Below are 21527 nucleotides of genomic sequence, written 5' to 3' on the forward strand. Positions count from 1 at the left end.
GCTTACAGTGGCTTAACTGGAAAGGACTGGAAATGATGAGTGCCCCTTTCCCGTATCCATCGGTTGGGCTGGGATGGTTTCCCATGGGATGCTCTCATCCCCGGGGAGCAGCGCTGATCCCTCCCGGCTTGCCAAGGGCTCTCGCCCTCCCACCCAAGCACTGCAGGGTGCACAGCATTTGGAGGGGGGGGGGGAACACGCAGGGCCTTGCCTTCATTTGTAACAGCTGACAAGATTCTAAAGCTCATTTTTTAAATTTAGTTCACACTGCCCCAGTCCTGCCGGTGGGTCAGAGCAGGCAGCGCAGCCCGTGCGGGCAGCAGCCCCACTGCCGGCCATCGGGCACCGGGAGGGAGCCGTTCCCGGAGGCAAGAATGCAGGAATTCAGGCAAACCCAGAAGGCAATAAAACCCAGAAACATCTGGGCTTACAGGATTAAGCACAGCACTTGAAATCTGGGGGTTCATACAGCTGCTTAGGGCGGGATTTGGCCTCCAGCGGTGGGGAGGTTCAAGGACAAATACCCCGAAGACCGATGGTCGAGAGGGAGCCACGAAACACAATGTCTTGAGCACAAAGTTATGGCCAAAGTGAGATGAAGTTGCAGAGATTTGCCAAAACCCCGCTGAGCCCTGTGTGAGGAGCTCTGCGCTGGCTGTGGGGATTGCACGGGGACCTGCGCCCAGGTGGGGACGGCCAGGGGACCAGCGGGACCCGGCTGGGACCAGTGCTGCGGCTGATGTCCCCAGTTGGCACCAGCAACCTTGGGGGAGGAACGCGCCATGGAAGACACAGCTCCCATGGGATGGTCAACACAGCTGAGAAGGACAATATCCACAAAGACAAACCAGGAGGGTGAGGACAGAAGGCAATACTAGAAAACAAAAGAGAAGAAGGAGGCAGGAGGAGGCAGGAGAGGGAATACGATGAGCCCCATCTGTAGGCCAAGAGGCTTGTAGCTGGCAAAGCAAATTATTCCCAGGTTTTGCCGTTCACATCTTTAAAAGCTTTGGGCTGTCACTCAGATCAGCGGCTTCAGGACTGTCAGTGTAGCACTGCAGCGATCAGGGCTGTGACTCCATTCATAATTCATATCCCAGAGTGTCAATTTATAAACTTCCATCCAAGGGCCTCAAAGCTCTCGGTACGTTAATTAACGGGGGCGGGATGCGGTGGGGCGGTGGGCTGAGCCGCGGGAGGGGGCTGAGCTGCGGGAGAGGCTGCGCAGCTCTGCCCGAACAAAGCGCGCGAGCCCAGCTCCCGTTCTGCACCCTAACTGCAAACCCACAGCTCATCCCTCATGCCCTGAACTGCCAAACAGCAGGAATAATCAACATTAGGTATCTGGACGCGTCTGATGGTGGCTAAGTCGCCTTTATTTTCCCATAAATAATTCCCTTTGCAATTTCTTTAGAAAACCCCTGGGGTTTCTTTGGGGAAGGGGGCGTGAAAGGAACAGCCCTGCTTCAGTCCAACACCCCCACTCAGGGACTGAGCCCAGTCGGACTGAGGAAAGCACGGACTCGAGCCACCAGCTTCGCAGGAACAGCATGGATTAACTCAGGCATGGCCGAGGGTGACCTCAGCCCCATCTTGGCTCTCCGGCCAGGACTCTCCGCAGGGCAATGGAGCAGGAGATTGCCCAGCACTGGAATTGGTTTGGGGAGAAAAATAAAGGGACAACGTTCAGCTGAGCCCCACGTAACCATCCCAGCTGAGCCGTGCCCAAGACGGGTGGTGCTCACCCTTTCCAGGAAGCCACACCACATAATCCTACCCTCCGGCACCTTCGCTGGCACATAGCAGCTCCTGGGCCCCTTTGCCAGGCTGAGCATGGTCCCTGCACCGAGTCCCAGCCTCTCCGAGCAACCTCCACGCAGCGCCGTGCCGGACCCCGTCCCGTCCCTGGGGGGTGGTGGCCCCTGCACCACGCAACCTGCACTGGGGACCCCCCATCGGCACCTGCGGCCGCCCAGAAAAACCGAGCAAAACCCAAGGCAGCCAAACCCACATTCACCCACAAACCTCTGTCCTTTCCATTTACTTTGGGGAGGGACGCTAGGATGACACGGCTAACAAAAGCAATCAAAACCATTTTCAAAGGACACTCTCTTCTCTCTAAATTACAGGGGAAAGTCATCCAGGGCTGAAATTTATGCATTAGCATCGGATGAAACTTCTTGATCTCTGATGCTCAGAGGCCACTTGAAGGAGAGGTGGAACATGGCCCGTGGAAAGTGGGACGCGCCGGCGCGGCTCGTGCCAAGCTCCTGCAGAACCGTCCTCGTCCACAGCACATCCAAACCCCGGCAGAGCACGAGGCCGTCCCTCGGCATCAACTCCAGCGTGCTCTCCTCCGAGCTCCTTGGCCGAGGAGCCTCTCCGACCTGTCTTATCTCGAACTCCCGGGCGAGCCCAGGCTGTGCCGGCTCTGCCCCGGCGGCACGCTGCGCACGTCCTCCGGCAGTGCCAGGGCGGTTGTGGGGAGCCTCCCTGGGACGAACCCCAGTTCGTCAGCAGCATCTCTGTTCCCTTATGGCTTTGCTACAACCAGACCCATGCAGAGCTGAAGGAACCATCTTTTAGCTATTTTTGCAAAAAAAAAAAAAAAAAGTGACTCAGCAGAGATTCCCCCAGGCTGACTATGGTGGGAACGCGGTTGTTGCGGCACCTCACCTTGTGCCAAGCAGGAAAAACTGCACCGGTGGTTACGGCTCGATGAGCTACCTGGGCAGAATCACACCCAAGAACCAAGGCCTCCAGATAACCGGCACTGGCACCGCGCTCCTCGCCACACGGTGCTGGGCTGCGAGCGCCGGCATCGCTCCGACGGGATGCTGTGCGCTTGGGTTTCACAGCACGCACCTTGTACCAGGGAAGAATTAAACAAATAAAGTGCATTTTTGCAAGCCAGACGAGGCGGTTCACAGAAAGACAAGGGAGAAGTCAAAACCAGATAAACCAGTTTAGAAAAGCCCCACAGCCTCTCCAACCAGTGCTGCTCAGGACACCCTGGGGCTGGCCCCAGGGCAGGAGAGGGGAGATGCCTCCTCGGTTTGGGGATGCCACCACCGGCTGTACCACCACTGAGCCACCGCGGTCACCCGCCCAGCGCTGGGAGTATCTGTCATGTATTTATTACACATTAACCAGAAGTTTACAAATCTTGGGGCCAGCACGATCATTTTCACATTTTTCACATTCTTTCACATTTTCACGCCTGCCTGGAGAGCAAAGCAGAAGCCGGAGCCCAGAAAAACCTGCCACCCTTTGAAGCACGCCCAGCTGGGTCGGCTGCACCGAGCCATCCCCTGCCAGCACCCGGGGCTCGCACCCCACCCGGGGCATCACAGCTCTGATTTCCAGCGGCCCTGCTCTCCTGCCAAAAGCCCCAGCAGGCATCCCCATCCCAGCAGGCATCCCCATCCCGGCTGCGAGGAGCAGGGAGATAAGGACGCAGCGGGGGATGAGAAATTCAAACCGAAGCGGGCACCCGCTGTTATCCCAGGGCCACCCCGGGGGCTCCCAGCATCGCCCCTCCTGCCAGCCGGGGTCAGGGAAACTGAGGCAGGCAAGCAGAAGCGATCGCTCAAGCTGTGTGCTGACCCCACGGCTGCCGAGTGATACAAGATGGGGACGTGCCCCCGTGGCGTGGCTCACGGCGCTGACCCCGATCCCACCGAGGGATGGCCAGCCGCAGCCTGGAGGGGATGGACGGTGGCACATCCCGGCAGGGACAGCCAGGCTTTAACGGGGAATTAAAAAAAAAAAAAAAAAAATCTGTATTTTGTTTGCAAATTAACCACGCACAGATTTTATTTTTTATTTGAGCACAGCAAAGGGCAGCAGGTGCCTTGTGAGGGGTTTCTCCGTGGGGCAGAGGGTACACCAGCTCTGCGACTGCCCCGTTAGGCCTTCTCGGTCCCGGCATGTTTACTAGCAAAGCTCTGTTCCCGGTACAACTGTCCTGACAATGCTCTGAACAGAGTCAAGACTTTATTCCAGGAAAAGGTTTTCTACTGAAATAGTTTATACTAGTTCCCCTAACAGAATAAGCAGCACCGACAAAAACATACTTCTGCAGATTTACTAGGATCTCTGCCAGCTCCTGAGACAGGAGAATGTTTTTCACCCATCTAACTGCTAGGTCTTTCAGAGAAAACATTACACATGCCGAGCAGGGCTGGGCGAACCCCAGCAGAATAAATGAACTGGAAGTCCCTGACCCATCCGGCCGGCAGAAAGCAGGGGCCCACGCTCCCTTTCTGCTTGCAGCCTGCCCTGTTTTCCAGCTCCTGGCTGATTTATGCCCATTGACGGGATGCTTGCTCTCCTTCACTATGGTTTACAGAGCCCTCAAACACCGGCCACGTACCCGGGCTGACAGCGGCGCAGAAATCCCCGGGAAGACGGAGAAGCACGTCCTGGTGCAAGCCGCTGCCAGGCAGGGGACGGACCCGCATTGGATGTGCCGGGGCAAAGCGTCCTGGCAAGACACGGCCAAGCCCTCTCTGAGGCCAGGCTGCAGCAGGGGAAATCCCCCCAAAGTGGGGGAACGACATGGGGGAAAAAGCATTTCACAGCAGAGCTGCGAAGCCCTGGGCCGGAGACGCCACGGCCACCAGCCCTCACCCCCGTCCCTCCCACGGGGGCCCCTCCAGCCCCCATCGCTCCCCAAAGCCTTACTGCACTTGGAAAACCCAAAGGAAAGGAATGAGAAGGTGAAGTAGAGACAGATGCAAAGTACTGACAAGAAATACCAAGGAGTAAATCGCCTTTGTTTTTTCATGCCAAAGATATTTGCATTCTTATTTCTCCCCTGGAGGCACAAATCTCTTTTGTTGTCCCATAACCACTTGCACTGTCGCTGCCAGGAAGAATTACAGCTCGGGGAGGGTGACCCATTCTCAAGAAAAAGCTTGTGTAACGGGATAGAGGCCAGACGAGGTGGTTGCCCTTTACCCGTACCCCCGAAAGGCAGAACCCCTCGGAGGAGAGGGTTTCCTGCGGGATGGGGCGATACGAGGCTCCCCAAGGATACGCAAGGCGCAGTCCCCATCGCTCCCCATGGCCCAGCGCCTGGATTTAAGCTTGTTTAGGATGGGACTGTGAGGGGTGAAGCTGCCGAAACCTCCCTGCGAGGACAAGAGCATCAGCAGCTTGCTGGAGGCAGCGGCCATTGGACCAGCATTGCCATGAGAAATCAGTGGCAGCTTTCTCGAAGTTACCGAGCGAAAGCAATAGTTAATTTGCCTCATTTGTCAGAAGTTTGCAGAACTTTGCCCTTGCTGCCTGCACCGTCCCACTACCAACTCCCACTGTGACAAAAAAAAAAAAAAAGAAAACCCAGAGAAAGGGACTCCTGCCAAATCGAATGCAGCAGCCTGTGCTGATGGGTGAGGCGCTGAGGGAACATTTTAACCTGGGTAGTTTTTCCAGGGGTATGAACCAGAATCGCCAGGTTCCACTTTAACCCAGCAAACTGCGCTGGGGTCCTGGGCCAGCACGGGAGGGCAGGCGAGGAGGGGTCTGGTCACCACCCCACTCCGAGCCCTCTGCTATGACCTGTGGGCAAAAATCACTCACCCACAAGCCCCGAGGAACGGTGCGAGGCTCCAAAACCTCCCCGGCAGCGTCTGTCCGCGCCCAGCGCATTGAGGCCAGCACTTGGACACGGCGGTAGCAGTGACTGTGGCACAGCGAGCCAGGAAACGCAGCGCTGTCAGTTTTGTCCTCTTTTTTACTGATTTCAGGGAAATCTACAGGAAACCCTAAAGCGCCCATCGCTTTAGCTCCATCCCCCTTTGCTGGGCATTGCTGGGAAGGACCCCTGCCCCGTGCTCTCCGTGCCAGATGTCTGATCCCCCCCTGCTCCCTTCCTCCCGCATCCATATAGGTGGTGAGTCAGTCTCGCCTGCTTCCAGTTTGACTCACAAGCTGCTACTTTTGAAGTTCCCTACATAAAGGAGATGTTTTCCCCTAAAAACGCAACACGCGCTGCCCGCAACGCCGGAGCACGGAGGGGACGAGCGTACGCCGGCATCCTCAGAAACGGCGCGCAAGGCTTCGCCGTGCGCTCAGCCCCGTCCCGGCTGCTCCCGTCCCGTACCCAGCACCTCGTACGGCAAACGGGACGGTGCCTGCCTGCTCCGCTGCGAGCCCGAACCCGGGATGCTCCCGCCACTGCATCCCACTGCTGCGGGGCGAGAAGGGAGGTTAGGCGGCCGGCTCCCGGCCACGCGTGCCCAAAGGCCGGAAAGCGTGCGGGGCTAACCCATCGCTCGCATCCCAACTTGCCCCCACCACCTCATCCCTTTCCCGTAAGGAGACCAGAGGCCTCTTCTGCAAACACAGGGCGCAAAACTTCGGCAGCGAACCGGAGCGGGCTCGGAGAGCGGGAAGGAGAAGGGCGGGGGGGGGACGACGACACGCACCCCCCCAAACCGGCTCCCGGTGCTTCTCACCGAAGGCAGCACCGGCACTACGGGCCGCCCTCCTCCCGCAGCGCTGCCACGGCTCCGTGCTCGGCCGAACCGGCGGAGACCTGCTGTGCCCGGCGCCGCTCCAGCCCCGGCCGCCCCCGCCGGGCTCGCAACGCTTTGCCGGGGGATGGGAACGAAAGCCCGGACCGCTCCGGCAGGTGCCGGCCCTGGAGGGGGGGGATGGTTGGAAGCGGGGCCGGCCCCGGGGAGGGGAAAAAAAAAAAAAAAAAAGGGAAGGGGAAGGGGAAGGGGGGGGGGAGAGGTGGGCAGCTCTCCCCCGCCGCCAGCGCCGCCCCTCCGCCGTACACGCGGTGCCGGCGCCGCCGCTGGGGCGAGCCGGGCCCGGCGCGCACATGGCGCTGCGGAGCCGCCGGCGGAGACCGGCTCCAGCCGGTATATAAGGGGCTGGGAGAGAACGGCACAACAGCCGCCGCCGCCGCGGGCAGCGGTAGAGCAGGCAGCGGCCGGAGGCCCGGCGGGGCCCGCCGCCGCCTCCTCCACCTCCTCTCGCCGCCCCGCTGCCGCCGCTACCGAGGGTCGGTCGCCCGGTCGCCCGCCCGGTTGCCCGGTCGCCCTGCCTCCGGCCATGGGCAGCTCCTAGCCCCGCCGCAGCACCCAGCGCCGCCCGGTGAGTGGGCTCCTGCCCGGGGGAGGGGGGAGCTTTGTTTGGCTTTTTTTTTTTTGTTGTTTGGTTGGTTTGCTTAATTTTTTTTTTTTTCCCCCTGCTTTTTTTTTGTGCTTCCCCCTACCCTCCCTTTTTTTCCGCATCCCTTTATTTTTAGCCGGCGGCCCCGGCGCCCGCCGAGGAGCCGGTGCGGCGGTGGCGATGCAGAAATCAGGTCTGAAATGTTCGGAAAGTGATGCAGGGAAGGGGGGGGGGGGGGCACGCCGGGCCCCTGAGCTCCGGCATTTTAATTTTTTTTTCCTCATCGTAATTTCTTTTAATTTTTAAATGTATGTAATGTACGCCAAGGCTTGTGGTTTTGGGGGGGTTTTTTTAGGTTGCTTTTTTTTCCTGCTTCTAAATAGCGTGCTTCCTTCTAATCTAATCTCCCCCCATTCCTTGTGCAGTGACACAGGAATTCATTGCAGCCCCGTTGCCTTTCTCGGGGGGTATCCAGGCACTTCCCGCAAACTTTGGGCAGAGGCTCAATTCCCGCCTGGGCACACGGCGGTGGTCCTGCCGCTGCCCCTCACCCTGCCTGGGCTGCAGCAGAGCCTGGGTGCAGGCAGCACCGGAGGGATGCTGGAGCCCACGCCTCGCTCCATCCCTCGGCAGAAAAAGCCCCCACGGGAGCTGTGCACCAGCCTCGACCCACCATGCAGCACCGCAGAGGCGTCAGTGGGGTGCTGAGACACCCCCCCCTCGCCCAGCTCGGGGGACCCATGGGGTGGCCCCCTGCATCACCCACCCCAGCCAGGCTCCCGTGGGGCTGTTCACGGGTCCCCGGTGGGTGCCGGTGCCCGTGTCACCAGGAACACGCACACGCACACGCTCGCCTGGTCCTCCCGTGAGAAGTTCCCCAGTGGGATGGCGAAGCGTTGCCGGAGTCGCTCTGGCTTCCACTGCCGAGAAAGTCATGCTGATGATCTAGAGTATAAAATGGAGGAGGGAAATGCCTGGTGGCTGCTGGGGACGGCGGAGCAGGGAGGAAACGTGCCGCCCGCAAGAGCCGCAGGTTCACGCCGTGCCCGGGACGCTGCCGGCGTGGGGCCCGAGGCAGCCCGTGGGGTGGGGGGCCAGCAGCGCCCGGGGTGGCTGCCCGTGGCCGCCTCGTGGTCCCCTCCCGGGGTGGCCACTGGGAGCCATGCCGGGGCTTGACCCCAAACTGTCCCCGTCCCCCCCCCCCCCCACCTCCCCGTACAGGTGTGGCGGTGCTCGGGTTTGGCGAGGAGCCCCGTGCGGGACAAAAAAACTGCCCCCGCGCATCCACGGTCCCCGGGTGACGCGGAGCAGGGCTGAAGAGATGCCACCCCAGCACCGTGCTTTATGGGGTGATCGCCTCCAGCCCCCCCGGCAGCCCTTAGGGCTTCAGCCTCCTCCTGCCCCGGGGGGGGTGTCGGTGACCCCAAGGGCTGCAGGGGACAGCACAGGGAGCTGGTGGCAGATGGAATGTCCCTACCCCCTATTGCCGGGTCACAGCGTTGTGGGCAGCCGGGGCTTGGCAGCCCTGGTGCAGCCATTTTGGGGAACGGGCAGGTTCCCAAGGAGTTACCGTCACCCCGAGTGCCAGCGGCTGCTCGGTGGCTTTAGGACACCGCAGGGTGCAACGGTAGGTCGTTTCATTGACCGACCCTGCAGCAAAATGGGGGGTATCGAGGTGTCACCGGCCACCCCGGACCGGGCAGGAGGGTGCGATGGGGAGGATGGGTGCTCCCTGGGGAGTTCCTGCGGCTCCACCAGCCCGCGCTGGGTCCCGCGGTGGATCTTTCACGAACTGCATCCATCCACCCCCACGCACCAAAATACAGATGACAGCTCCCGGGCGCGGTGGGTTTTGCTGATGGGAACAGCTCGCCCGGGTGCTGAGCGGAGAGTTTCTGGTCCCGGGCTCAAAGGGCACCAGCAGAAACGAGCCCCGTGGGGTGACAAAGGCAGAAACTTCAGCCCAGCTCCTGCATTTAATCCCTCGGCAGCACAGGGACTGGCTAGTGGTGCTTTAGGGATGTTACAGCTGCTAGGCCGTGCCTCTTTCAGCAAAATTCATCTTAAACTGATGCCTGGCTCTTTGTCCCCTCTTTTCCAGATCAAAAATGACTGTCAAAGCTGTAAAAATGCCGTGCACTGCTCCAAATGTTTATACTAAAGTGCCTGACGGAGGATGGGGTTGGACAATTGCTTTTGCTTTCTTCTTTGTGGAGGCTCTAACATACGGCATTATAAAATCGTTTGGCGTCTTTTTTAATGACCTGATGGAAAGCTTTGACGAAACCAACAGCAGAATATCCTGGATAATATCCATATGTGTGTTTGTACAGACCTTCACAGGTAAGAGTAGCAAGCGTTCAGCACGAGTGCAAGGGGCAGCTGTACTGCTGACTCAGCATACGAGGACCTGGTACCTGTGACTTTTATGTCTCTAATGGTTCTGTTATAAATAACAGCCATAAAGCCCAGAGGCTGCGTGCTCCTGAAATACCAAGAAATGTCTGTCTCGGCCCGGCAGTCCCTTTGAGCCCCAACTCGTGTCCTTCTGCGTGGTAGAGGGTCACGGTCTGTGTCGCCGAGCCCAGCCCAGCCGTTCAGCTCTCATCAGCAAGGGGTGAAAACAAGAGTTTTGCAACTGAACTCTGTAGTAAAAAGGATTAGAAATAACTTGAGCCGCACTGAAATCCACTGGTGTCTGCGGATGTTGCTGCAGGTTTGTCCCAGGCTGCCACGCACCCATCTTAGTCTCTTCTGATGATTTTTTTTTTTTTTTTTTTTTAGCACATCCTAAATGCTGCAAGCTGTGCAGTGCTCCAAGGATGGCTCCAGGGTGATGTTCTGCTGCGTGAGGCCAGCTGGCAGGGGAGGTGGCGTGTCACGGGGACCTGGGCAGGGGGACAAGAAGAGCCTCTGAAGGAGATGGTAGCTGGTGAAGTTGCTGACTTTGGGTGTTGACCATGGCTCTCTTCCTCTCCCACCCATCCAGCTCCTCTGTCGACGGTCCTCAGCAATCGCTTTGGTCACCGCTTCGTGGTGATGGCTGGAGGGGTGCTGATCAGCACCGGCATGGTCATTGCCTCCTTCGCCCGCACTGTCGTGGACATGTATGTCACCATTGGCGTCATCTCTGGTGAGTCGTCTTCTGTACCTGCTGAACGCTTCGCTCTCTCCTGCGGCTTCCCGCAAGCATGGTTCTGGCTGTGGGGGTTTTACTCCCCGCAACACTGGGAGTGCTTGAGAAACGCTGCTGCCCCTTCTGAGCTGACCTTGCCCTCCTGGTAGAGGTGATGAGCTGGGCTCAAGGCTTGGCTTTCTGCCCTGTTGCCACCTTGGGGACCACCTTGGGACTCGGTCCCGCAGACCACTGCACTAGCGCAGCTGTACCGATCGCTTCTGATTGGGATCGCTGGGGAGATGAAAGCTGTTCACGGCATCAAATCCTCTAACCTCTCTATCTATCTCTTTTTTTTTTTTTTTTTTTTTTTTCTGATACTTTTTCCCCCCTCTCCAGTCTGGCCTGGGTGTCCTGCTCACATCCATGGCTGGGAGCTTGCCTTGCTTAGGGGAGCAGTTGCTACAGGCTCAAACTCTTTAAGCAGATGAGGTCCTCAAACTGGACCCCACTGGCTGTTGGGAAACAGAAGGCATTATCTAGCAGGTTTGGGGGGTTGGGTCTCTTGTTTTGGTTTTTCTTTAATTTTTTTTATTTCCCCCCCTCCAATTTTAAAAAAAAATAACATTCTGGTTTCCCCAATGATTTTCTTCCAGGGTGACTTGCCGAGTTGGCCGAAATGCTACTGTAATCTCGCCACTGGGAAAGCTGACTTAACGTGTTCTCGCATCGGTGTTTCCCCCTCCCTTACTTGTTGTTATGGCAATTTTTGGCATTTATTCACAGGCCTTGGATACTGCCTCTCTTTCCTCCCGACTGTCACCATTTTATCACAGTATTTTGACAAAAGACGTTCGCTGGTCACAGCAGTGGCATCTACAGGGGAATGTTTTGCTGTCTTCTCCTTTGCACCAGGTACAGTGCCCGAACGCTGTGAGTTCATACGCACATGCCTAAAGCACGAGGCTGCTCCGATCCTTTTCCCAAGCAAATGGGAGGCAAAGGCCAGTGATATCAAGTTGGTGCTCATGGACCTTCCCATGAGCTGCTAAAGCCCACAGGTGGTTGCTCACATGCCCGTGGCACTCCTGCCCTGCAGGCAGGTTTACAAGTAATCCTAGATTCTGGTCTAATGATGCCTGAGCCCTAGAGCAGGACGTGCCTTGCTGATACGCAGCCCGCCGGGTTCCCTATATAGATCTAGCAGGCTAAAAATAAGACCGAGAAACTTCAGCTATTTAAAACACACGCAGTACACATAACCGCTCCTAAAGGTTAGTGGGCTTGTGCTTAGCACGGGCTGCTGAGCTGCTCCAGCCTTTTGGGGACCTGTCCGCAGGCAGTGTGTCCCTGTCATCACCTGTCCTCTGCAGTTCAGGTGGTCTTCTGCTGTGCATGCTTGCTTTCAGGTAATACCCATTGCAAAGCTGCTTTGATTGCAAACGAAGGCTCGTAATTAAGCAGTGACATGCACCTTTGAGTAGAGCTAAAAGACTTCCTCTAGCAGCTGGTTTCAGGGTGGGGTCGGCTGAGAGAGGAAACTCGAATGTTGAGTTTGCTTTCATTTCACTAAAAATAACACCACCTTCATCCTTGGGCATCCCAAACTCGCTGGGACCTCAAAAGCAGCTACCTAGAGGGTAGCTTCTGCTAGCCAGATGTTAAATGCAACTTCTAGCTCTTGTCTGCTGCAGCTGATGGGAGGAACGTGGGTGCCAGACCCCTGGGTGGCCCTGGGCAGGAGGGACCCCTGCTCAGCCTCTGCGAGAGCTGAGGTGCTTGGGACCTTCCAGTGATGAAGCTTTGGTTACTTCCCTAGCTGTAAATTCAAATAGCTCCTTGGTGTAACTACAGGCTTTTCTAGTTACGCTTTCTTCTTCTGCCCTCTCCCCTCAGCAATTACTGCTTTGAAGGAGCAGATTGGCTGGAGATACAGCCTCCTTTCTGTTGGGGTGCTACAGCTAAGCATCGTTGTCTGTGGATCACTGCTGCGACCCATTATCATCAAAGAGCAAGAAGAAGTGAAAGTGCAGCCTCCAGAAGAGCCCACGGAGACAAAGTATATGCTTGAAAACGAGCAAACGCGCACCTCAATAGAGTCCATAGACTCAGGAGTAGAAATAACTACCTCACCCAGCAATGTGCCTGGAAACACCAAAGCAGAGCCGAAAAGTGATGAACCAAAGGAACACGTACAGATACTTGTTGAAAATAACAGCACCCCTCCAGAACCAAAAACAAAACTACTGGACTTCTCTGTGATGAGAGACTATAGCTTTATCTGTTATGCATTCTTTGGCCTGTTCGCTACCCTGGGCTTCTTCGCTCCTTCCCTCTACATCATTCCCCTGAGTCTCAGCCTTGGCATCAGCAAAGACCACTCTGCATACATACTGTCAGCCATGGCAATCGCAGAGGTCTTTGGAAGAATTTCAGCTGGCTGGGTTCTCAACAAAAAGCCTATCCGCAAGATCTACATCGAACTCATCTGCGTTGTTCTGCTGTCTGTAGCGCTGTTTGCCTTCCCTTTTGCCTCTGAATTCTGGGGCTTGATGACATGTAGCATATTTTTTGGGTTCATGCTCGGAACGGTAGCAGGCACGCATATTCCCCTCCTGGCAGAAGACGACGTGGTTGGCATTGCAAAAATGTCTTCTGCGGCTGGAGTCTACGTCTTCATTCAAAGCTTAGCTGGGTTGGCTGGACCACCCCTTGCAGGTAACTCTAAAACTTTCATCTTTGGGGGTTTTTTTTGGTACGTTTGACAGCTATTGGTGCTGATCTCTGTCTAGAAAGCGTTCCGGCAGCGCTAATCATAGTACTATCCTAAAAGCCCTGCAACTAGTATTGGGAAGCTCTCGGAGCCAGAAGACTGCTGCAATGCAGCTCTGCAGAGTCCCACAGATGAGGCAGTCTCCACTGAGGAACCTCAGAGTGAAGGAAAATACTGCAGTGCTACCCTGCTCCTGTTAGAAGCCTAAAACTGGCATCACTTCAGGCTCTAGTGAACAGCAGAAACGAATCACTTTCACTGTGCATGTGTTTCTGCCATACGCTGCAGAAAGGTGAAGTCTATCGTAATAAATAGATGCCTGATGCATCTCAGGCTTAGTGTCCCTGCCGTGCCCGAAGGGTTCTGACTTGCCTGAAGATGACACTCCATACCCCCGAACACAATGTTTTTACTTTTTTAAGGTAGTATCCGTTTGCCATTGAGTATCTCTCGATTGCAAATAAAATGATGCAGTGGTACCTGGATTAAAAATCCTCTAGGAGGGATGGATAGGCAAGGGAGAGGGGGAGTCGGTTGTGGCTAACTGCTGTAAATGGGTTTTCCGTAGGTGTCTTAGTGGATACGACACAGAACTACAGCTCAGCCTTTTACTCCTGTGCTGCTGGCATGGTCCTGGGGGCTGTGTTTCTGTCCCTGGTGAGACCGTGCAAGGCTGGGCTGTGCCACCGCCAGCAGCAGTGCACAGAGGAGAGCGCGGCGGAGGTCGTACAAGACTTACCAGATGACTTTATTGAAATGGATATTGGAAAAGCAGAAAATTCAGGAAAAGGCTGTGACGGTGTGGCATAAAAAAAGCTGTTCCTTCTCCATGTAATGTACTCGGCGTAAGACTCGGGAAAACATCAGCTCTGCTCCACGTTTTAAAACTACATTCTAAAGGGAATGTGAAATTTTAAATGTGAACAGTTGCTACAAACAACTTTTTTTTTTATTATTAGAACTTTTTTAACCAACAATGGAAAGCTCCATAGAAAATACAGATAGCCACATAAGAATAACTTCTATCTAGCATGAAGATGTGATGCACACTCCTGCTTTCCTGATAACAAGCATAGGTAAAGGTTCGACTGATCCCAGAAAAACTGCAAACAGCAACAGCAGAAGCAGCTCAGCCTCTGACTGTCCTCACCCATCCCCTACCACAAATTCCATGCAGACAAGAAACTGATGATACGAACTGGAGATGAGCATTTTGTACACCACTAGTAGCCAACTGAATCTTCTTCTGGAAGAATATGGACTCATGTTTTAGACTTGAGGAGGACGCTAGGCTAGATAGCTGACTTAAACCATTGCTAATGTTCTTCTAATTAACTTGAACGTCACAAATGCTGGGAAATTGGAGGCTCCATATGTCTTTATGGCCAGTTATTACTGCACATATTTCATAAGATCATTTTTCTTCTCCCAATTGGTATTCTTAGAACTGTTTTCTATTGATAGTCAGATCTGATGTACTGTTTCTAATTTAACTAGTATTTATTAATTTATTCTAAGATTGTTAAAGGAGGTTAGCTTAAATAACTGGAGAGGAAAAATAATCTTTTGCATAATGCAAAGCTGTCTTTACATCAATCTCTTCAATACCTATCTTGTATTGCTAGCTTGTGAAATTGTTGGGAAACTTACTCTTACAGCATAGAGTGTAGCTGTTTTTAATAGGTAGGTCTTAGGTAACCCAGTTGTTATTTAAAAAGGAAAAAAAAAAAAAAAAAACCCTACAGGTCCAGCATCTCCTTCCATAAGGGCCTCAGCTGGTGTCAATGGACCTAGCTCTGCTGCCATAACCAGCCCACCCTGCAGGGAGGATTTGGCCCAGTATGTCTTAATGTACCCAAAACCTTCACTTACAGGTGCACAAGGAAATCTTTGCCCCATCACTGCATGAACGTGGAAACCCCCGTGTTACCCAGCCCCGCGCAGTCTGCTCCCCGCATCTGCCAACCACAGGGGCACAGGGTGGCTGGTCTGAGCTGTACCCCCTTCCCCAGCTCTCCCTGCTCCCCCAAAGTCAGCAAGAGGGGGTTTTTTGGGTGGGTTTTTTTTGTTGTTGTTGTTTTTTTTTGCTGCTGACTTTAGTGAGAAATGAACTGGAGCCTGTGCACAGTGAAGGGAATGAAAAAAGACAACGTACTAGCTGTTCATTTAGTCTTAACGGGAGAGATTCCTACTCACGGTGACACAAGCTTGCTTACCCCACCTATATGCATCTTAACGCCTCTAGGCAACTCAGGGGGACAAATAAAACAAGTCTGTTTTGGTTTGGAAAAAAGCCAAACCAACATTTCTGTGTATTTAAGTGGAAGTGGCATCATACATTAACTGCTATGCTGACCTGTCTGTATTTTACCAGCCATAGAAATGTGGGACAATCTGCAAAAAAACAAAAAACAAACAAACAAAAAAAAACCAACCACAAAACAAACACACCTCTTTTTGGGAAGGTGCTTGATTTGTTTTTTCTGTCTTAGTTGTCCAAAAAAAAAAAAAATAGAAAGAAAGGAAACAGGCACTCTTGCAACCAAGTGGCTAGAGCAATTCATCCTCACTGCCCGAGACCTGTGGTCTCGTGTCCTTCCTCTGCCTCAGCACTTTATCACGGCCAGCAGAACCTCGCTGTGTTGCACCCAGGACTGGAAGACCCCTTACAGAGAACTAGAGTTTTGTGAATCGGTGAGTAAATGAACAAATAACGATGTTGCATTAAGATGTACTTTTTATTTATTGTTAATTTATGATACTTCAAGCATTTTGGTAAATGTTCTGTAGACTATAATTGTAAGATTATTGAAGTCTCTGTGATACGAGACCTCACTACAGCACTTTGCTATTACAACTCTGCTTGGAAGTGGAATAAGGCCTCCAGGTTTTGCGTGTGTGTGGAAGCTCCCTGTTCTGCAGATTTGCGAGGTTCTACTGTAATTTTTTTTTTTTTTTTTTTTTACAACGATTTCCAATACAGATCAAATAATATGTTTGTCACTGACCTCACAGTACATTTCTGTTCCTGTCTGTGTCGCGGCACGAGCAGGGGAGCGAGTGAGTATGTGTGTGTGCGGGCGCAGAAGACCCAGAAGCAGGCTTTAATGTGTTCAAAGCAGGATTTACTGATTTGTTTGTAATGTACCTAGTGGACTCTGGAAATACTCTAAAACACTGAGTTTTGCAATAAACTTTTTCTTTTTTTTTTTTTCCTTTTTTTTTCCTTTTTTTTTTTTTTTTTTTTAAATAAAGAAAGTGAAGAAACTTTTCTCCTCTCCCTCTGCTCCATCCCTAGGATGAGGCTGGGTCAGCCTTCATCCCTCCCGCAGGGTTGTTGCAGGGTCCGGCCGCTACTTCCCTTCCCCGAAGGGCTCTCGGCAGCGTGGCTGTCACATGCCGCTTCCTCAGCCTGAAGTAGCGTGTTTACCCTGCGAATTGGGCAATCTTATGCTCTTTTTAAATGAGTTGCTTGGAAGCTGGTAGATTAGAGCTGACCTCAAGGGTACTCTTGCAAACCCTTACCCGGGGAGGCCTGATTAGAAGGAGCCTTTTCTTCTGAGTGGTAACTGAATTGGTGGCACTTAGGAACATTATCCTCGTGTCTTCAAGAAGCACGCAATCATGTAATTATTTTATCATCTCTGAATTGCAGAATACTTTCTCTGTGCCAGGCTAGGCGGCTCATGTATCAGAAATCAAGCTACTAAATAGCAGGATAGTCGCACTAAAGGGCAATTTTCTCTCCTTCAAATCTTCTTTCTTTTTACACGAGTTGAGATACGCCCTTCCCAGCTTAGCCCATAACTCCTAGCATCACCAAACCCTACAAGAAGTAATGCTGCCATGCTGCTTAATTCCAAATATCAATGCATGTATTAGATTTGCAAATGAACTACTTGTTGAGGGAATCATCGCGCCACTGATACGTATTAAGTGCAATTTGTTTTCATTTTGGTTGCAAAAGTCCTAGAACGGAGGTGATTGTGCATGCAAGTGGCGCAGACTTAATGCAAATACCAAAGTCCCAGGAAGCTGATCTGTCTCCAAATTTGACTGGCTCAATTACAGCAGCAAACAAACATTATTTGCAACAGCTTCCTCAAAAACATGCTTCCCCCCCCAAAAAAGCACATTACAAAGGCTGCACACTGTTCACATAAATAAAAGCACATAAAACTGTAACATTATCAGATGTCTCCCTGCACAGCAACAACTTTGAGTAATTTTTCCCTCCTGGTTTAAATTAATTGCCCCAGAACAAAATAGGGTAAGAATACTTATTTTTATTCAGTAGCATTGTCCATCTACTTTGTACCAGTAAATAAGAGGACAACATGGGGCAGAACTCACTTCTGCAAGCCTTGGTATTCCTCTCAAAAGTGCTTGTATAAACTCTTGTAGTCAATGAAGCTGGTGCCAGCCAAATGTAAATAAGGAAATTACACAAGGTCAGCTTGCAGAAGCACAAAAAGCCCTCAGACCATAGCTATCTATCCTTTCTGAAGGAGAAAGGAAGCTGTACAGTGGGTTTGTTTGTTGTTTTGGGGTCTTTAAAGAAAAAAAAACCCACGACAAAACCATTTTTCCATGTAGAATTAAAAGGAAGGGCAACCTCTTGTTCTTTTTCACTTATTTTAGATAAACTGACATCATGTACTTAAGGGGACAAATGAATCTTTAAGAATAGCTAAACTGGTTTTGGAAAAAAGTAAAGTAGGTGCTTACAAAACAGCTCAAATGTTTTAACGCTTCCCTTCAGATGTTACTTGTTAGCATCTGAGATCATCATTTTCCAGCTGCCCGTAGTAAACATGACCTGAATTTTCACAGTGATGCAAGCCCAAGCAGCAGCCTTCCTCCTTCCCTCTTTAAAGCTCATCTTCAAGGCGCTTCACAGGTGGGGTTTAGGGAAAGATCCCTTTAACTTCTGACTTGGTTTGAAGGCTGAGAGAGAAAGCACTGCTGCCCACAAGAGTTATTCTATACTCGATGTCCACACCAAAAGACGGGACCCCTGGTTCCCACCGGCATACCGCGCTGGCAATGTGCGGGAAAGGCTCCCGGGCATCCCACGATGCCGTCAGTTTGAGAAGCCGGTTTGTAGCCGAGATGCGTGCTTGCCTCCCGCCGAACCAGGCGACCTCTGGGGATCCTGGCAGCAAAACACAGAGTTTTCCCCTCCCTGGTTTCACTCACATGGACTTTTACTTGCAGGATTTGCAAATTCGTGGCTTCGCTAGCATAAAGCTCGCTCTTGCAAATTGCAGTAAGTCATCGAATAAATCAAATGCAAACCCCCACCCTCCTTCCTACTGCCGTTGTCAAGCTCCAGTTACAACAATTTGTGGTAAAATATTACTCACCAGCCCTTTGGCCCGTGTGAGCAGCTCTGCCTCTGTAAAGACAGCCCCCTAAATCACTGCTTTGTCACAGAAGCCACAAGCATAACCAAAAGACTTATTACACGCAGACATTATGAGAATAAGGCCGAGGAGACAATAGTTTCCCCTCGCTTCCTTTTTGTCAAAGCTTTCATTAATGTCGTGAACGTCTTTTTCTACTTTATCCGCTGCCGGCTGCTTGCCGCAGTCAGCCTGGCAGAGGAACGGCCCAAACCAGCCCCAAAGAGCCTCAGCAGCAGCGAGACCGAGTTGGGCGACGGCAAAGCGGGGTGCTGAGCATCGCCCTGTGCGAACTGCTTCAGCGAACTGCTCTCCCCAGCAACGCTGGTACCCACCGTCCTGCCTCTCTGCTCCACTAATTCGCTTTAATCTCCACCAGCTTGCGCTTGTGCTATGGGAAGTTATCAAAATTAGGCGTTTTAAGCACTTCAAGCACATCAAGGCTTTTGCATTTTGCTGTTGGTGTGGCTGGTATTTTTTTTTTTTTTCAGATGTTGCGAAATGAGACAAAGACCCAAAATCACGAGTGAAGAGCGAAGCCGGGGCGGGGGGGGCTTTCCATTCCCACTGCTGCCCATGCACAGTACCAGGGCGATGCTCCTGCCTAAGCTGAGCATCCTCCTAACCCCCTGCCCTGGGGACTGAGCGAACAGGGTCAGCTCCCCTCATGATGCCCCTAACCCCCAGCTCGGCAGCCCGTACTCGTGGCCCCCGCTCCGCCTCCGCGCCGTGTGTGATGGCAGGGAAGGTTTCCTACAGTGGGTATACACTGACTGTAGATTAATGACTCAATAACGCAGCGATGGATGCGCAGATCGCCTGAAGGATAGGAAGACACGTGACAAGGTCTGATTCTGACACCGCTACTTGGACAAACCAGCCGCTGAAGCCTTTTATCCGCTCCCAGGCACAGCACTTGAACAAAGTTACCCAAACCCTTCCCCTCACAAGTCTCTGCATCCCTGCTTCGCTCTGCTGGCGGTGACCACGCAGCGGCTGTGTGTCCTGGCCGGAGCCAGCCCTGGCAGCCGGAGCACAGCGGTGACTTGAGGACACCTCGAGACGTGTGGCCACTTCTACTCAAGACGCAGCATCCACAGGCAGGAGCTAGCACAGCAATTAACAATTAACGACACCTGGACATTCCCACATTGCTATCTCCTAGAGAACTCGTACCAGGTGTGAAAGCGGGTTCTGGTTTGCACAGAGAGGAGGGAAGAGCAGGGCAGGGTGCCCTCCGCATCCCGGCACCAGAAGCCAGCCTCGCCGTGGGACAGGATGCATCCCTGTGGATGCAGGACGGGATGCGCCTCTGCTGCTCCTCCGAAAGCAGTGCTGGGGGACGAGCCAGCCTCTGCCGAATATTGCAACGTGCACGCTAGGAAACTTGAAATTGGAAAACGTGTGTGGAGCAACAGCCCGTGCCCCGCTCGGAGCCGAACACCCAGAGAAGCCAGCTCCTTCTCCCACACCGCAGGGCTCCCTGCCCACCATGAAATCACTCCCTTCCCCTCAGTCCCAGGCCTCAGGTGCTAGCTCCGAGCTCGCCCTCCCCGTACCGAATAACAGCCACCAAACACCCCGTGCGCCCGGGTCTTCCTCCCTCGCACACCCCAGAATGCAGCAACAACGGCTTATCGGCATCAGCCACACGCAGCCTCGTCCCCGCGCCCCGCTCCGGGGCACCCCCAAGCGCTATCGGGTGCTGCAGGCCTCCCGCGCCACTGGGATGAGCTCCTGCCAACTGGTCCCACCAGGCTAAGAACACCAAGTAGTTCGGCGCTGCCAGGGAAAGCCAGCACGAAGCTTGGTTCTTCCCCCCCCCCCCCGCCCCAGCACAGTCAGAAAAGCCCGAAGCGAAAGCCTGTGCACTCACGGCGCAGAGCTGCCTGCCATGTTTTAGTCTTCCCCGTCGCGGCGTGACCGCGGGAGCCCTGCTCCTCCCCGTCCTCGTCCACGCCGAGGGGAGGAGCGCGGGCTGGGGAGTCCAGGCGAGGCGGTCACCCCACTGCCCCGCAGCAAAGGGCCCCCCCCCCCGGCAATCCCCCGTGGGCGAGAGCGGGCACGAGAGGGGAGACATCCCACCCCCCATCTGTTCGGTACCACCGGAGGAATCTGCTCCCCGACCTCCAGCAAGCCCTCGCACGACAGGACGCGCGGTCATTTGCTCGCCGTTCGCGAAACACGGCCCCTTTTCTGAACAGACATCAGCCGCACGTAACCCAGCGAGGGGTTTCGTCCCTGCCCTCGCACCATCGCAGCTTGAAAACCCCGAACCGCAGCTCCAGCAACGCTCGTGTCCACCCTCGCCTGCGCAGAAACCCTGCCGGCCTCGCAAGACTTTCCCTCCTTCGGTAACTCACACAATTCCCCCTGCTCTGCCGGAAATAAAATACATTAAATAAACTGTACCTGGAAAGGAGTCTGGAGGCATAAAGGTGTTTCTTCTCCCTTTTGCTGGCTGTTCTCCTCCTGCCTCCACCGGTAAGGAGTCCGAGCCCTTCACAGCTTCTTCCAATATTGCAATCAAGAGCGCTCAGAAAAGAGAAGGTGGAAACCCGCTCCCTCAACAGCAGTTAGAGCAAATCCTGATGCAAATAGGTCACCCAAATATTTAAATACAAAACCACGTTCAAACTTCAGTTCGTAAAATGTTTTCATTGAGACAACCCCTACCCTTCCGAGATCTACACTGGTATCTTCACATCTCAAAGATTTTTATTCAATCTCTTTTGCACAGCTTTGAATGAGACAAGAATTTCAACCTCGGTGTTTGTCTTCAAGGACTAGACAGTGATCTCGAAGCCTGAGCTTTGTGTTGGATTTCTCCTTGGTAAAAAGCATCTTCAGCACAGCAGAGGGGACCAAACCGGTCAGCTAACAGTTTGTAAAGTGATAACTGGGCATAAACTATATATTTATGTCAAATTCAATTTTAATGAGCAAGGAAACAACAGCAATAAATATCAAAATGTATAAGTGATTCTATTTCAAAAGAGTAATTTTTTAAATATATATATAGATGCACTCTGGTGTGTCCTTTTAATAGCAGATAATTCACACACTTTAGATAATTTGATTGCTCACAGTGTGTAAGACCAGGAAG

The 21527-nt window shown here is 53.3% G+C and overlaps 2 protein-coding genes across 5 annotated transcripts in view; one reads left to right on the plus strand and one right to left on the minus strand.

Moving 5' to 3' along the window:
* ARSG (arylsulfatase G) overlaps positions 1-20428 on the minus strand; it is a 39834-nt gene extending 19406 nt beyond the window's left edge. Inside the window, 1 exon segment of the mRNA XM_052808532.1 lies at positions 20298-20428. The gene's annotated coding sequence lies outside the window, so the exon portion shown is untranslated.
* SLC16A6 (solute carrier family 16 member 6) lies at positions 7000-16225 on the plus strand. Of its 4 annotated transcripts, XM_052808533.1 has the most exons (6): positions 7000-7110; positions 9230-9471; positions 10118-10261; positions 11030-11158; positions 12140-12961; positions 13585-16225. In XM_052808533.1, exons 2-6 carry the CDS (start codon positions 9237-9239, stop codon positions 13824-13826), a joined length of 1572 nt encoding a protein of 523 aa, XP_052664493.1. In that variant the 5' UTR covers positions 7000-7110; positions 9230-9236; the 3' UTR covers positions 13827-16225. The 4 variants fall into 4 exon arrangements, with proteins under 4 accessions (XP_052664493.1, XP_052664494.1, XP_052664495.1 ...); XM_052808534.1 differs by lacking the exon at positions 7000-7110 and having other exon boundaries at positions 9243-9471; positions 10900-11158; XM_052808535.1 differs by lacking the exon at positions 7000-7110 and having other exon boundaries at positions 9312-9471; positions 9913-10261; positions 10900-11158.
* Positions 20429-21527: the final 1099 nt, after the last annotated feature.

The sequence above is a fragment of the Harpia harpyja genome, chromosome 14 (assembly GCF_026419915.1).
Source record: "Harpia harpyja isolate bHarHar1 chromosome 14, bHarHar1 primary haplotype, whole genome shotgun sequence".
NCBI lineage: Eukaryota > Metazoa > Chordata > Aves > Accipitriformes > Accipitridae > Harpia > Harpia harpyja.